Source organism: Xiphophorus hellerii, chromosome 18 (genome assembly GCF_003331165.1).
Source record: "Xiphophorus hellerii strain 12219 chromosome 18, Xiphophorus_hellerii-4.1, whole genome shotgun sequence".
Taxonomy (NCBI): Eukaryota; Metazoa; Chordata; class Actinopteri; order Cyprinodontiformes; family Poeciliidae; genus Xiphophorus; species Xiphophorus hellerii.
The window spans coordinates 21,411,787-21,428,837 of NC_045689.1; the positions used below are offsets into that span (position 1 = coordinate 21,411,787).

At 45.6% G+C, this 17,051-nt stretch overlaps 2 protein-coding genes across 4 annotated transcripts in view; both read left to right on the top strand.

Moving 5' to 3' along the window:
- Positions 1-8,328, top strand: part of LOC116708152 (lissencephaly-1 homolog) — a 36,331-nt gene extending 28,003 nt beyond the window's left edge. For both annotated transcript variants that reach the window (XM_032545975.1, XM_032545976.1), the window contains exons 7-11: positions 1,891-1,993; positions 2,115-2,343; positions 4,606-4,707; positions 4,835-4,991; positions 5,451-8,328. In XM_032545975.1, the coding sequence (XP_032401866.1) occupies positions 1,891-1,993; positions 2,115-2,343; positions 4,606-4,707; positions 4,835-4,991; positions 5,451-5,524 (665 nt within the window). In that variant the 3' untranslated portion in view covers positions 5,525-8,328. The remainder of the gene's footprint in view (positions 1-1,890; positions 1,994-2,114; positions 2,344-4,605; positions 4,708-4,834; positions 4,992-5,450) is intronic.
- Positions 8,329-9,564: 1,236 nt separating this feature from the next.
- mettl16 (methyltransferase 16, N6-methyladenosine) overlaps positions 9,565-17,051 on the top strand; it is a 31,320-nt gene continuing 23,833 nt past the window's right edge. The window contains exons 1-2 of one of the 2 annotated variants that reach the window (XM_032545967.1): positions 9,565-9,640; positions 9,994-10,131. In XM_032545967.1, the coding sequence (XP_032401858.1) occupies positions 10,004-10,131 (128 nt within the window). In that variant the 5' untranslated portion in view covers positions 9,565-9,640; positions 9,994-10,003. Of the gene's footprint in view, positions 9,734-9,993; positions 10,132-17,051 lie in introns of both variants that reach the window. The other variant, XM_032545966.1, reaches the window with a different exon arrangement.

Genomic DNA, 17,051 nt, shown 5'->3' on the forward strand with positions numbered 1-17,051 from the left:
TCACTTCAAACCAAGCTGACGGTCACAACAGACGCCATCCAAGGGTGACTTCACTGCGTTTACAGGGATGATCAGATTGTGGGATTTCCATCCTGATTAAACATTAATCGTGTGGTTTCTCTTCAAGGCTCCGGTTCGCCTTATTCAGATTATGAAACAATGCATCTCTTGGTGTATTTATGCCGATGACACACAGTTTCATATTTGTGAGCAGTTCAGTATAGTCAGTGTGTCCATAATGTCAGCAAAGAGACGGGTCAGAATTTCTACCCTACATCTATCATCTTCAACTTATCGGAGAGTGGGTTGCTGGGGCAACGGTTCTCCCCAGCGACATTCACCCAGGTGTTTCCAGGAAAGATGGGTAAATAATCCCTCCAGTTCTGGGTCTTCCATTGGGTCTCCTACCAGTGGTTTGGACCCAGAAAACCTTTAAAGGAAAATTTCCGCCAGCTTCCATTTTATTGGCCTTATTAAACAAAAATGTAACTACTGTATGTCCAGAAATTGCAAAGTTGTCACCTGTTCACCCCCTCACCTATGGAGGCACTGCACCAAGAACAGCTGAAGCCATCGACGGCAAAACCTCTGAAGAAGATGCAGAGCACAACTTCCTTCATCACGAAATGTCAACAAAAACGGAGTGCCGTCAGATTTTGGTGGTTGTAGGATTTTGTCTTTTGACTTTTGTCTTTTGTGAAAGTCGAGTCATTTCTTCAGATAGAGAAATGACTCTGTTGTATTTACCCTGAATGACCTGCGCTGTAGTTTACTTCTTGTTAGTGGAGCGGTCTTTGTTGCGGTTTGAATGCAAATGTGACCAAGCGGACCAGAGTTCACTTTAACTGAGCCGATTTAACCGGTTTTTGGAAAGTTAGCTTTTTTTGATCTGCATCAGATTCCGATTGTGCAATAACAGCACCTCAAATGAACCGGACTTTCTAGGCAAGCGCACAAGAGCTTGATTAAAAGGCCTGGTGTGAATGCACCCTTGTTTAAAGAGATCCTTGCTTGTTTCACATTTTTAACAGCCTAATGGCTGAAATGAATAATGGCAGAGTAGTTTATATGGTCCTACTCAAATACAATGCATGCTAAGTTGCTTCTAACCCTTACTAAAGGTGCCCATTAATAACTGCCTGTGAATCAGAGGTGTGAATATGAATGAAGGTAATGAACCCACTTGCTGTTCCAGCAGAAACCATTGTAACATTTCTTGATGTTGTCTTGTATTTTGGTGAAGTGAGCAGCAGATTTGTGTTGCTGTAAATGAGGGTGTGAGCTAGAGGCTCACTACTGCAGATATCGACTGGATTTCAACCTGATTTCTCTACAGATCTATCATCCAGAGTCTGCTGAATGGTTTCATTCCTTAATGTACTGTCAACCTTTTTTCTTTTTTTTTTCACCAATTCATCCGTTTAATAAAACAAAACCAACAAGGCCAACTGGTGAAGTGGATTACTGCTATTTGGACAGCAGTGTAATTATCATCTTCAGCAACACAGCACACTTTATATCTGCCCCTTCATATCACAGTCTCACGGCATGTGTGAACACTCACACACACACACACGCTTGAGCTGGCCTTTTAGGACATACTTACCGTCTTCCTCATCAGTTTAGCAGCTTAAATACGGCCCAGCGTCTAGTTAATTAGGCATCTCTTATTCTCTCTGGGAAAAAAAATGTCTGCCTGGTTAGTCATTTAATTGCCTAATTACGACCATACCAATTGGCTTTGCAGTATTTGGTGCTGAAGATGTGTGTAGAAAATTAACACATTATTTAGAAATATTGCTTAGCAAAGCTCTAAGTAGACTTGTTATTGTTTTAAATGTTCCTGTTTCTTGCTGATAGTTGATTTTATTGTTTGTTTTTGTTTTTTAGGACATGACCACAATGTTTCATCTGTAGCCATCATGCCCAATGGAGATCACATTGTTTCTGCCTCCAGGGACAAAACCATTAAAATGTGGGAAGTGGCAACTGGGTATGAAAAAAAAAAAACATCCACAAATCATTCTTAAGAGCAAAAGAATCACATCATTTTTGTGTTTTTATGCTTTACACCCACTTTGATGATCTAACATCAATAATTTCCTCCCCGATAGATACTGTGTGAAGACCTTCACGGGCCACAGGGAGTGGGTTCGTATGGTGCGGCCCAACCAGGACGGCACGCTGATCGCCAGCTGCTCCAACGATCAGACGGTCCGTGTTTGGGTCGTGGCCACCAAAGAATGCAAGGCGGAGCTGCGGGAGCACGAACACGTGGTGGAGTGCATCTCCTGGGCTCCAGAGAGCGCACACCCCACCATCCTAGACGCCACAGGCTCTGAGGTGAGGAGCTGGTTTAGGGCTGAAACAGTTAATCGATTACTGAAATAATTGTCAACTAATTTAGTAATTGTAACTCAAGAAAAGCCAGTTGCAGAAAGATCAACATTTTCAGACTAGTAATTAAGATAAAACCGTACAAAAATATATACATTTTGCTTTTAAGATATAGATGATAAAAACCTGTCTGTAAATATGTTCTACCCAGAACTCCTCAAATGGGATCGTTTCAGTTTCAACTGATTTAAAAAAAGCTCTCATTAAGCACCTTTTGCTGCCCAATTAATCAGTTCATCCAAAGATTTATGAACAGATCAGCCTTACACCGTATGTTGTCAGGTCAAAGGTTAGGGTTGGGCTGAGCTGAGCTGAGCTGAGCTTTTCACATGCTGATGTTTGAAGTAACCTGGAGTGGCAGATGCTTCAGATGATCAAGTGTTCTCTAAAGGAATGCTAAGTTATTGCTATGTAGGCAATAAAATGTCCTTTTCTTATTTAAAACAGAAATTGAATTATTTCTTTGTATTTCTAATGTGTAAAATGAGCTTTAATGAAAAATTAGCACACATTTTTTAACAGTTTGATTAGATTAAAAATTGGTTGCAGCCATTAGCTAGTTGTTGGTCATCTGTTTTGAATAAACTGGTACAGCCTGTATTTAGCCTTTATTAGTTTTGCGGCTCACTTTGCATTTAACGGCGTCTGTTTGGCAGTGGCTTGTCAGGTGGTGGGAGAGAAGACAAAGCAGCCACTATGAGATTAGAGTGGTGAATCGGTGCTGCTAGAAACACATTTGCAAAACACTCTACCAATCATCTCGGTGGTTAATTGGCAGAGATATCAGACAATCTTTATCCAGTCTTGTGCTCCAATCACCTCCTGAAACCGATTGGGTTAAGGCAGATCTAAGAGGTAAACTCATGGCTGAGTCCCGAGACGCAGTGATGTTTTCACACCGTGTCGCATTATCAAGTTCAGATCTTCTGCGTTCTTCCTCTGTGATCAGTGACACGTCGGTAGAGCTTATAACGTCACCGCTGCTGAGACTGATTTCCACGTGAAGCCAGCAGCTGGGAATGAAGGCGGTGTTGGGATGAACTGAGAGAAGAACCTCATGGCCTACGGTCAGATCAGGCTCCCCATCATGCCTTGTGATTTGCAGTGTGTCCAATCATAACCTCGACGGATTAAAATAGTGTTTTACTTGCAGCGGTTGTTCCAGACCAAAATGTGCTCTCTTGCTTGGAAGATGTTCGTTTTTTTTCTTTGTATTACCTCAGATTCAGTGTAGTGATAAAGTTGAGTTGGCACACTCTTAGATTTAGTCTGTTCCAAATTAATTATGTAAATAAGCTTATTTGTCTACTCTTTCTGTTGAGCTGCATAGAAGTTTTTAAACTCTTAAGTTGTGCCTCTGCCACTTTTTCATATGAAAAGCAGAAATTGTTGGACTTTGTTCTGTGCAACTTCTCTAAGACTCAGTTTGAGTGGATGTGTGTGCTAATCTTTCACCTTCTGAAAGTTGTCCCAGAGCATCATGCAACCACCACCATGTTTACCGTGTAGGTCAGGGGTGTCAAACTCCAGTCCTCCAGGGCCGCTGTCCTGCACTTTTTTAGATGTGCCACAGGTACAAAACACTGGCATGAAATGGCTTAATTACCTCCTCCTTGTGTAGATCAGTTCTCCGAGCCTTGCTAATGACCTAATTATTTTATTCAGGTGTGGTGCAGCAGAGGCACATCTAAAAGTTGCAGGACACCAGCCCTCCAGGACTGTTTGACACCTGTGGTGTAGGTGGTGTGTTCAGGGCGATCTTCTTTTATTTATTTATTTTTGTCTTTTTTATTTCCCATTTCTCCCCTTCTCTGTTTTGGGTGCTATACAAGAAGATTAGTTTTGGTCTTAAAAAAACCATACTGCACTTTTCCACATGTTTCCTCTGTTCCTTACAGAGTTTGGTGTAAATTAAACTACTTATAGCGTCTTTCAACAATGTCTCCCTTTTTGCCACTATTTCATGACGTCTAGATTTGGTGTAAATGTGCGGTTTGTCAGATGTAGTGCTTCATGATTTTTGTAGTATATGTGTAAATGTCAGCAGCTGTTGTTGAGTTTAAATCCTGAAATTTTTAATTTAAAGTTAGTGTATAATCTTGTTTGAAGGTAAAACTTTTCTTTATGTGGAGAAACTTTAGGTGGAGAACAATGAACTACTCATGTGACTGACTTTTTTGTTGTTGTTGTAATTTTGTGTTTATGTAGACCAAGAAGAGTGGAAAGCCTGGGCCTTTTCTGCTGTCTGGTTCCAGAGACAAAACTATAAAGATGTGGGACGTAAGCACTGGGATGTGCCTGATGACACTGGTAAGAGTCGCCTTATTTTAACAAGAAATGATGCATATAAAATAAACAAAACATGGAGGAAGAATGCTTTTCTTCATGAACAGGATGAATTTAGGTGGAGCTACATCAGCCTTTGTCTGTCTCTCAGGTTGGACATGATAACTGGGTGCGTGGCATCCTCTTCCACCCTGGAGGAAAGTTTATAGTGAGCTGTGCGGATGACAAGACCTTAAGGATCTGGGACTACAAGAACAAGCGCTGCATGAAAACCCTGAGTGCCCATGAACACTTTGTTACCTCTCTGGGTAAGCTGCACTTTGACCTCTTAAAGACGTGGCCTTTTATGTGTTACTTTTGTGCAGTTGTTCCAGTTTCACTAATAGCAAGTTGGTTTTTTTTCAAATCTTGGTTGACACAAAAGATATCAAAAATATTTGGCTCTGCATTTACTTTGCTTTGTAGAGCCCTGTCTAGAAAATATTTTATTTTTTGTCTCTTGTAAGAGAGTAAAAAGTGTACTTATTACAGCTAGCTGACCAGCAGTGCTCAGCAACAAGTGGGGGAGGAGCTGCACCATGTTACTCTATGCTAATAAGTGGGATATAGGATTTTTTTTCTCAAAACATCTTTGTAATCATCAATCTATTGAGGTCCAGTTAGCGTTTTCAATCATGTTGTTGTTCCTTTTATCTTGAAGAGGAATATTCTCGTATATCCTGTTTATATGCGCTTTATTTTGAAAGTCCTTCTTGTTTGTTTTCCAGATTTCCACAAGGCTGCGCCCTTCGTGGTCACTGGCAGCGTAGATCAAACAGTAAAAGTTTGGGAGTGTCGCTGATTTGGACCTGGGAGGACTGGACCGCCAACCTCATTACCCTTGATGCTCCTCTGAATCCCCTCCCCCTCTGTCCCCCTTGATTCCCTGCCTTTTACTCCCCTCGACCCCCTCCACCACACCTCGTCCCCCCCACACATCTTCGCCTTTTCCCGGCTGCACTCACCACCGCGGTTATCCACCCTTAGCGCTCTCTGGTCCGATAACTTCTTGTCCTGTGTAAATTATTCCTGGATGTAGATCGAGCTATTAAATGTTACAGAAAAAAAGTATTCTTGCATGGTAATCCAAAATTGTATACTGTAAATTTGCATACATAACGTTGTCTAGAAGTACCATAGGTTTAACACGACGGGGCTGAGCGTCTGTTCCTGCAGCCTTACCGACCAACCGAAGGCAGATGGTGTAAAAAAAAAAAGAAAGAAAAAAAAAAACTAAACAAAAATAAAAAAAACGTAGGGCACTAAAAACTGATAATTTAAGAAATAACAGTGTCTTTATGTGTAAGATTTGTTTTGTCTATTTTTTTATTTAGTTTTTTTTCTGTTGTTTCCTCTCCTTCACTGTTGTAGTCTGTCGGTGCCTAGTTTGGTTTGAGAAATGAGGCAGGAGGAGCAAATTATGATGCAAAGAGATGTCCGGTGGGGCGTTGTTATTGACCTAATCTGTAGCTTTATAACATCACTTCTCGAGTGTGCGTACCATTTCTCTACATGTGGAGCTAGGTAATGTTTTAACAGCTGTGTATATGTATATATACACATATAAATGTATACGAATGTTTCATACTGTCGTCCTTGGACCTGGGGGGCTTGAACAGCTTTGTACTCTTCTCTTAGGGGGACCACATAAACCGCTGCTGGGCTTTAGATAAATTACCTCTTTTCAATATAAATGGCTTTTTTTTTTTTAAGTCGCAGTGCAAAGTTTTGTGCCGCACCTGAGCAGAGTCCAAAAGTCACACCTTGAAGATCTGGGTGGGCTCGCTTTTTATAGCTTGTTTTGAGCTGAGTTTTATTATCTCTCTCTTTTTTTTTAATCACTCAGCTAAAGCAGAGTTGAAAAGCTTGCAAAGGTGCTGTCCTATGGTGCCACTAGAGGAAGTAAAACCCAAAATGTTTAAATATTCAGGAAGAGAAACGAAGGCATGATAATTAAAGCGAAGCCCAGCTCCCCGGTTTGATGAAATGTGCAAAGATCTTTAATTTTTGAATAAATTCTTAAGATTAAGAATGATTTTGAGAAAAAAAAGGAATACGAAATATAAATTTGTACATATAAGATTGGCTCGTGATGTGAAAGCCCCTTAGACCACTGCTCATTCACACAAACGAGCTGAGTGGCTTTCCTTAAACTTTCAGACTGAAAAGGAAACCATTCTACTCTTTAAAACCTTTTCTCGCTCCAACTTTGTCCTTCAAGGTGTTCATTAATTCTGCTCATCCCCCCCCTCCGTTTTTCACTGAAGATGCTGTTAAAAGTTTAATGATGTTGAGACGAATATAAGCCTCTAGTTTCTGACGAGCCTCTCCATTCCAGCGCCGTTCCTAATTGCTAATTAAGGAGCTGCACCGCTTGACTTGTTGCTACTTTTTTGGCGAGTTTCCCTCCTCGTCTGTGTGCTGGACGTGGTAATCCGCTGCTTTCGCTGAAGTGGCCGCCGTGAGCCTTTCGTGACCGGTCGATGTAGCGCAGCTGCATGCGAGACCTGCATCCGGACGCAGAGCTGTCGGAAAACCCAAATACCCTTCGTATTGATCCGATTTGATCGATTGAATTAACTGCAGTGTGGGAGCTTGGTGAATTGTGCTGATTTGCCTCTTTATTTTTTATTTTTTGACCCGGAAACTAAAAAAGCAGTAGGCACAGATCCTTTTTGCTCCTTCCTAAAATGATTGGTCTCTGACTGGCGTGGTGCGTTCAGACAGCTCTGTGGTTTGGTTGTAGAAAGGTTGAGATGTCGTGTGTGATTCTGGGTTTTTTTGTTGTTTTTTTCTGTATATGCAGCCGGATTGTGGCAGACTAAGTATGCCCCCAAAGGAGAAATGATCTCTTTCAGGGAATTTTACTCTCGATACTCCCTTTGATTTGCTTTTTTTTTCTCTCCTCTAAGCTGTTTTCTCTGTCCAAAATGTGGTAAAGAGGGAAGCAGTTGGGTTTTGTAGTTCAATTCGGCACGATGTGTTAAATGTGCAAGCTGAAGCCAAAAATTAAGACGTTTGTCCGTACAATCTGGTTCATCTCTGGGGAAAAAATATAAATAAATAAAAAGATCCTCGTTTTTGTTCCGGCCTTTTGGATATGGGAGTTCTCCTCCAGATCACGCTATGACATGCCAGACCTTCACATAAAAGCTGAAAAATGCTTTTCTCTTCCTTGGTTTTATTCAAGGAAGCTGGTTATCCAGAGGTCGGGCTGATGTGTGCTCTCTTTTATTTTCTAATAAGAAGTCAGTAAGAAAACAATCCCCTCTAAAACTGCTGCTGATGTTTTATGCAAGTGTTTGAGGAAAATCCAGTTTTGCCATTCGCAGGTCCTAAGCAATCTCTGTGCTGCCGTGGCTCTGTGCGAAGCGACCGACAGGCGACCTTTTGAAAGCCTGCAGGTCGTCCGCCAGCCACAGGTCTCTGTGTCCTCTGAGCTGCCTGTCGAACCACATCGGAGGGCTTCAGACTGCACAATAAGCTCCTTACAGGAGAGCTCATGATGTTTTTGCCACTATGGTCTCACTCTTCACACAGCAAACTGTTAACAATACCTGGATGTCATTATTGTTTGCGATATAATAAAAGGAAAAAAAAAATCTGGATTTGTGTGTTCTGCTTTTTTATTTTTTACGTTGTAACATCTTGACTTTTGAGAAGATGTTCAGGATAGAGATGAGATTGTTGGAGTAGATTAAAGAGCTGCGGATGTGGAGTCTCCAAATCTATATTATAATCAGTTATTGACCAAATATCTGAAATTGATGCCCATCCAGGCTGAAATAGTGGCTTAGCACTTCTCCATTGAAGCCACTATATGTGATTTTTTTTTTTTTTTTTTTTCCTTTACTTGAACAAACGCGTTCATTATGGTTTTTAAAGACCATTTTTATTGTTGATCTTCAGTACAGATTTAATAGCAAGAAAAAGTTTTAAGATTAAACTACTGTGAAGCACAATGGTGGAAGCATCATGATATGGGACTTCCTGCAGTCTTTCATGCAAATGTAAAAATTTGCAGAATCAGTTACTTTGTCCAATGCAAATCACAATGAGAGCTGCATTTTGTCCAAGAAGAGGCTTAAGATGCTGCTCAAAGTTCCTAATTTCTTCCTGCAGGGAGGAAACTTTGAAGTCCTTTTAATACTGTGGGAAGAAATAAATGCTAACATGTTTAAAGAAATAGCTTTGCATCTAATTTTGAGTCATCTAAAAATTAAACCACATTTGATTTAAGATTATAAGTCATAGACTGAGTGTGACATGCATTTTGTGTTGGAGAAAAAATTTTTATTTTATTTTCTCCTCTACACGTAAAGGAGTGCCTTTAAAGTTTTTGGGATATGTATGTCACATTTAGACAATTTAAAATTTTGCTGGTTTGGTTCACAAAACTATTGACTATTGACTATTGGACAAAAGATTAGCTCTTTTGTGAACATTAATCTTTTCAAGTAATGTTGCACAGTCTAACTGTGATTAAAGTGGCTTAAATTCTGCACTTTCTAGCTTATTCATTAAAAATGTCAGTATTGGGTTGGACTATTGCCCTTTATTTTGGGGTATGGATGACACATTCATTCCTGTCTGTTGTAGAGTCAAAGTATACAATTTTAACATCTGACAGGTTTTTCATACTCACGGACTACATTAATAGAAAATCCTTTTTGAATTTTTTTTTTAAAAAAAGTATTTCTGATACTGATCATTTTCCGTTCCCTCTCAAAATTAGACACTAATCGCCTTTCATATAAAATATCAGCAGCGCTCAACGAGTAAAGTTAGTAACGTGAAAATCTAAAGGATTAAAATAAAGATGCGAGGAAGAAAAACGACGTCTGGGACGTGTCGATGACGTCAACGCGCAGCAGCGTGACGTTGGAAGGCGTTCAGGAAAGAGAAACGTTTGAACAACGTGAGTAGTTTGATCTTCTTTTGCGTTAAATATTTCAGCGCCAGAGTTGAAATACTGCTAACAACGAGATTAAGCCGCTGTCCGTCCAAATAGGTACAGAAACCGGATGTTTGGTTGGTCATAGAGTTAGCTTTCAAAGTTAGCCTCTGTGTGGGTTTGTGTTTTACTGCAGTTAGTTTTTGGGCTGAAAGATCTGAAAATATAATATCAATACTGACTTTTCCAGTCAGGAGAAGAGCAGCAGTTTTCCTCTGAAGAGCGATGCTTTCTGTTTGTAGTTTTAAAATAAATGTCAAATATTTATGGGGGTAATATCTGCTCGTCTTTGTTTATGTGTTATTGTTGGACACTAGGATTATCCTCATGGCTCTCAATAAATCTATGCATCCTCGGAACCGATACAAGGACAAACCTCCGGACTTCGCCTACCTGGCCTCCAAATACCCGGACTTCCAGCAGCATGTTCACACCAGCCTCACAGGAAGACCCGTGTAAGTTTGTTTTTTTCCCCCCCCCTCTACGTTTTGTTTTAAATAGTCACTACCCAGTCATAAAATGACTGACCTCTTGTAATGGATATGCAAACCAAATGCTGAAAAAACCCAACCCAGGATTCAAACCCAGCACCTTCAAACTCCACTGTGCAGCCCAACCCCATTTGTCAGTGAGACTTCATTTATTTGAATGGGTTGCAATTATGTAGAACACACTGTTTGTTTTATTAGGCCCGAGCAGCAAAGCGCTGCGAAGGCCTATTGTATCTGTACTGTTTTATTATTATTCTGCCCCCCTCTTCGTGTGCCTTTTTGGGGGCTTTATCATATTCAAAAACTCACCAAACTTGGCGGTCGCAACTAGAAAATTTAAAAATTTAGAATTTTAAGGTTGTCGCAAGAATCGCAAAAAAAATTGCTGAACGGCGGCAACTAGCAATTTTCTGTTGACACAATGGTATGAACGTACTTCATCGTAGAGACATGAAATTTGGTACACTTGTAGAGCTCACCAAAAGACTCAGAACTTACATTTAATGTTATAAGCCAACTATCACAGAAAGTCGGCCATTTTGTATTGAACGTCCATTTTTTACCTCGATTTTGACGTTTACAGCCTTCGTATTTGATCGAACTCCTCCTAGGGATTTCGATTGATCGACTTCAAACTCGGTCAGTCTGATCATAAGGCATGTTTGATTTAAAGTTATCAAATTGGTGAGTTTTGGAGCATGTTGAAGGGGGGTTAGCAGGGGTCAAAGTTCACCTACTCGCCATGAAACACGAAACTCTTATATTTCCTATATAAAAACACAAAGAGGGACCAAACTTTCAGTGATTGATCGGCATCGGGTGCCCTACAATACCCTATGGTCAAATGATGACATCACTTAGGCCACGCCCCCTGAGAACAGGAAGTGTCATGTTTTACTGTGAACGGTCGCTATCTTAGCCCTTTGACCTAATCAACATGAAACTGTGTCCAGAGACAGAAGACATGTTGGTGTGTTGTGGATTCCAACCCCGACCGGCTTTGACATAGCAGGTGGGCGTGGCGGCGTGGCGAAGTGACCTGTAACGCCGTTGCCATACGTTTGGCTCTGAATTCCACAATTTCGGGCCCAGCTGCTCCAAACTTACTAGGATGGATCCTTATCCACCCACCGACCGGAATTCATAACAAAATTTGGTGGGCGTGGCCTAATTTCTCTATAGCGACCCCTAGAGTATTTTAAATGAACAGCCCTAAGCCATGCTTTAACCTAGAATTACGAAACTTGGTACACATGTGTATCTTGTCAGGACGTACAAAAAAGTCTATTAGAGCCATGGTCGAAACCCAACAGGAAGTCGGCCATTTTGTATTGAAGGTCCATTTTGGACCTCGAGTTTGACGTTTACAGCCTTTGCATTTGATCGAACTCCTCCTAGGGATTTCGATTGATCGGCTTCAAACTCGGTCAGTCTGATCATAAGGCATGTCTGATTTAAAGTTATCAAATTGGTGACTGTCTGAGATTGCTGAAGGGGGGTTACCAGGGGTCAAAGTTCACCTACACGCCATGAAACACGAAACTCTTATATTTCCTATACAAAAACACATAGAGGGACCAAACTTTCAGTGATTGATCGTCATCGGGTGCCCTACAATACCCTATGGTCAAATGATGACATCACTTAGGCCACGCCCCCTGAGAACAGGAAGTGTCATGTTTTACTGTGAACGGTCGCTATCTTAGCCCTTTGACCTCATCAACATGAAACTGTGTCCAGAGACAGAAGACATGTTGGTGTGTTGTGGATTCAAGCCCTGACCGGCTGCGATGAAGCAGCTGGGTGCGGCTGCATGGCGAAGTGACCTGTAACGCCGATGCCATACGTTTGCTTCTAGATTCCACATGTTTCGACCGAGCTGCACCAAACTTGGCCTGACTCATCCTGTTGTGATGCCTGACAATACTATGTCATCATATTATGACGTCATCTAAGCCCCGCCCCCTCACAACAGGAAGTGCTATTTTTTTCCTTGGAAACTTTCATCTATGGCTCTCTTGACCTAATCAAGGTGATTCTGTGTTGGATGACAGATAGGAAGTTGGTCTCGCTTGCTTTAAAGTGCCAAGAGTTTTCAATGGCGGCAACGCCGTTCGTATACGTTTGCCTCTACATTCCACATATTTTGACCGAGCTGCATCAAACTTGGCCTGAGTGATCCTGGAGGCTTGCCCGTCAATCCTACGTCATCACATTATGACGTCATCTAAGCCCCGCCCCCTCGGAACCGGAAGTGCCGTTTTTTTCCTTGGAAAGCTCTGTTTATGGCTCTCTTGACCTAATCAAGGTGATTCTGTGTTGGATGACAGATAGGAAGTTGGTCTCGCTTGCTTTAAAGTGCCAAGAGTTTTCAATGGCGGCAACACCGTTCGTATACGTTTGCCTCTACATTCCACATATTTTGACCGAGCTGCATCAAACTTGGCCTGAGTGATCCTGGAGGCTTGCCCGTCGATCCTACGTCATCACATTGTGACGTCATCTAAGCCCCGCCCCCTCGGAACCGGAAGTGCCGTTTTTTTCCTTGGAAAGCTCTGTTTATGGCTCTCTTGACCTAATCAAGGTGATTCTGTGTTGGATGACAGATAGGAAGTTGGTCTCGCTTGCTTTAAAGTGCCAAGAGTTTTCAATGGCGGCAACGCCGTTCGTATACGTTTGCCTCTACATTCCACATATTTTGACCGAGCTGCATCAAACTTGGCCTGAGTGATCCTGGAGGCTTGCCCGTCGATCCTACGTCATCATATTATGACGTAATCTAAGCCCCGCCCCCTCGGAACTGGAAGTGCCGTTTTTTTCCTTGGAAAGCTCCGTTTATGGCTCTCTTGACCTAATCAAGATGATTCGGATGATAAACTCTGTCAATGCTCACTGCTGGCTGAACCGTGTGGGCGTGGCCAAATGGCGAATATCAGTCCCTCGCCATATACATACGTTTGGCTCTAATTCACACATGGATCATCCGATTGGCGCCAAACTGGATATGTATGACCTTTGTTCTGCTCTAAAGAGCCCAACGGGTTTGAGATGTAATTTGGGGAAAATGCGCGACAGCTTCTGCAGCGGCTAGCGGGCGGCGGTGCTGGAAACTGCGGCAGAGCTTCTGCGGTGGGGAGCGGGCTGCGGCTCTGGAAAACGCGCGAGAGCTTCTGCGGTGGCCGGAACCCCCGCGGTGGCCAATAGGCCGGAGCGGCGCTTGCTGCGAGGGCCGCCCGAGGCTGCTTGCAGCTTTAATTTAATTTAGGATTATTAAATTTCATGAATTAGTTTTACGTTTCTGCCAAACTGGATCAGATGCCAAGCTCTCTGTATGGCCTCTGCAGCAAAATGCTGAGAAACATCATCCATCCATCCATCCATCCATCTTCTTCCGCTTATCCGAGGTCGGGTCGCGGGGGTAGCAGCTTCAGAAGGGAGGCCCAGACTTCCCTCTCCCCAGCCACTTCTTCTAGCTCCTCCGGGGGAATCCCGAGGCGTTCCCAGGCCAGCCGAGAGACATAGTCCCTCCAGCGTGTCCTGGGTCTTCCCCGGGGCCTCCTCCCGGTGGGACGTGCCCGGAACACCTCACCAGGGAGGCGTCTAGGAGGCATCCTGACCAGATGCCCGAGCCACCTCAACTGGCTCCTCTCGATGTGAAGGAGCAGCGGCTCTACTCTGAGTCCCTCCCGGATGACTGAGCTTCTCACCCTATCTCTAAGGGAGAGCCCAGCCACCCTACGGAGAAAACCCATTTCGGCCGCTTGTATCCGCGATCTCGTTCTTTCGGTCATGACCCAAAGCTCATGACCATAGATGAGGGTGGGAACGTAGATCGACCGGTAAATCGAGAGCTTCGCTTTTTGGCTCAGCTCTCTCTTCACCACGACGGACCGGTACAGCGCCCGCTTGACAGCAGACGCTGCGCCAATCCGCCTGTCGATCTCCCGCTCCCTTCTTCCCCCATTCGTGAACAAGATCCCGAGATACTTAAACTCCTCCACTTGGGGCAGGACACCCCCCCTGACCCGGAGAAGGCACTCTACCCTTTTCCGGCTCAAGACCATGGCCTCGGATTTGGAGGCACTGATCCTCATCCCGGCCGCGTCACACTCGGCTGCGAACCGCTCCAGCGAGAGCTGCAGATCACGATCTGATGAAGCCAAAAGGACCACATCGTCTGCAAAAAGCAGAGATGAGATCCTAAGGCCACCAAATCGGATCCCCTCAACACCTTGGCTGCGCCTAGAAATTCTGTCCATGAAAGTGATGAACAGAATCGGTGACAAAGGGCAGCCCTGGCGGAGTCCAACTCTCACCGGAAACGAGCCCGACTTACTGCCGGCAATGCGGACCAGACTCTGACACCGGTCATACAGGGACCTGACAGCCCGTATCAAAGGGCCCGGTACCCCATACTCCCGGAGAACCCCCCACAGGGCTCCCCGAGGGACACGGTCGAACGCCTTCTCCAGGTCCACAAAACACATGTAGACTGGTTGGGCGAACTCCCATGCACCCTCCAGGACCCTGCCGAGGGTGTAGAGCTGGTCCAGCGTTCCACGACCAGGACGAAAACCACACTGCTCTTCCTGAATCCGAGGTTCGACTATCCGACGGACCCTCCTCTCCAGGACCCCTGAATAGACCTTGCCAGGGAGGCTTAAGAGTGTGACCCCTCTATAATTGGAGCACACCCTCCGGTCCCCCTTTTTGAACAGGGGGACCACCACCCCAGTCTGCCAATCCAGGGGAACTGCCCCCGATGTCCATGCGACATTGCAGAGTCGCGTCAACCAACACAACCCTACAACATCCAGAGCCTTAAGGAACTCCGGGCGGATCTCATCCACCCCCGGGGCCCTGCCACCGAGGAGCTTTTTAACCACCTCGGCGACCTCGTCCCCAGAGATTGGAGAGCCCAACCCAGAGTCCCCAGGCTCCGCTTCCTCAGTGGAAGGCATGTTGGTGGGATTGAGGAGGTCTTCGAAGTACTCTGCCCACCGGCCCACAACGTCCCGAGTAGAGGTCAGCAGCACACCATCCCCACTATAAACAGTGTTGGTGCTGCACCGCTTCCCCCCCCTGAGACGCCGGATGGTGGACCAGAATCGCCTCGAAGCCGTACGGAAGTCTTTCTCCATGGCCTCTCCAAACTCCTCCCACGCCCGGGTTTTTGCCTCAGCAACCGCCCGAGCCGCATGCCGCTTCGCCCGCCGGTACCCATCAGCTGCTTCCGGAGTCCCACAGGCCAAAAAGGCCCGATAGGACTCCTTCTTCAGCCTGACGGCATCCCTCACCGAAGGTGTCCACCAGCGGGTTCGAGGGTTGCCGCCGCGACAGGCACCGACAACCTTGCGGCCACAGCTCCGATCGGCCGCCTCGACAATGGAGGCACGGAACACGGTCCACTCAGACTCCATGTCCCCCACCTCCCCCGGGACGTGTTCGAAGTTTTGCCGGAGATGGGAGTTAAAGCTCCGTCTCACAGGGGATTCCGCCAGACGTTCCCAGCAGACCCTCACAACACGTTTGGGCCTGCCAGGTCTGACCGGCTTTCGCCCCCACCACCGGAGCCAACTCACCACCAGGTAGTGGTCAGTGGACAGCTCCGCACCTCTCTTCACCCGAGTGTCCAAGACATACGGCCGCAGATCCGATGAAACGATGACAAAGTCGATCATCGAACTGCGGCCTAGGGTGTCCTGGTGCCAAGTGCACATATGGACACCCTTATGCTTGAACATGGTGTTCGTTATGGACAATCCATGGCGAGCACAGAAGTCCAGCAACAGAACACCGCTCGAGTTCAGGTCGGGCGGGCCGTTCCTCCCAACCACGCCCCTCCAGGTCTCACTGTCATTGCCCACGTGAGCGTTGAAGTCCCCCAGCAGAACAAGGGAGTCCCCAGGAGGAGCACTCTCCAGTACCCCCTCTAAGGACTCCAAAAAGGGTGGGTAATCTGAACTGTCGTTCGGCCCGTAAGCACAAACGACAGTCAGAACCCGTCCCCCCACCCGTAGGCGGAGGGATGCTACCCTCTCGTTCACCGGGGTAAACCCCAACGTACAGGCGCCGAGATGGGGAGCAACAAGTATGCCCACTCCTGCCCGACGCCTCTCACCTTGGGCAACTCCAGAGTGGAAGTATGTCCAGCCCCTCTCAAGGAGACTGGTTCCAGAACCAGAGCCGTGCGTCGAGGTGAGACCGACTATTTCTAGCCGGAACCTCTCGACCTCACGCACTAGCTCCGGCTCCTTCCCCACCAGAGAGGTGACATTCCACGTCCCAAGAGCCAGTTTCTGCAACCGAGGATCGGACCGCCAGGGTCCCCTCCCTCTGCTGCCACCCATCCCACACTGCACCCGACCCCTTTGGCCCCTCCCACGGGTGGTGGGCCCATGGGAGGGGGGGCCCATGTTTCCTCTTCGGGCTGAGCCCGGCCGGGCTCCATGGGTAAAAGCCCGGCCACCAGACGCTCGCCATCGTGCCCCCCCTCCAGGCCTGGCTCCAGAGTGGGGCCCCGGTGACCCGCGTCCGGGCGAGGGAACACCAAGTCCAAAGTTTTCCTTCATCATTGGGGTCTTTGGGCTGCTCTTTGTCTGGTCCCTCACCTAGGACCTGTCTGCCTTGGGTGACCCTACCAGGGGCATGAAGCCCCAGACAGCATAGCTCCTAGGATCATTGGGACACTCAAACCCCTCCACCACGATAAGGTGGCAGCCCATGGAGGAGGAGAAACATCATTTTTTTTAAAAAAAGAAAATGTGTGAATGTAGGGATTATGCTGCTGCTATAGAAGAGAAACTCCAGTGTTGCTACATTTTTCAGTTTTTTTTAATGCATATACTGATATGAGTCAGTATATGCATCACCGCTCACTGTCA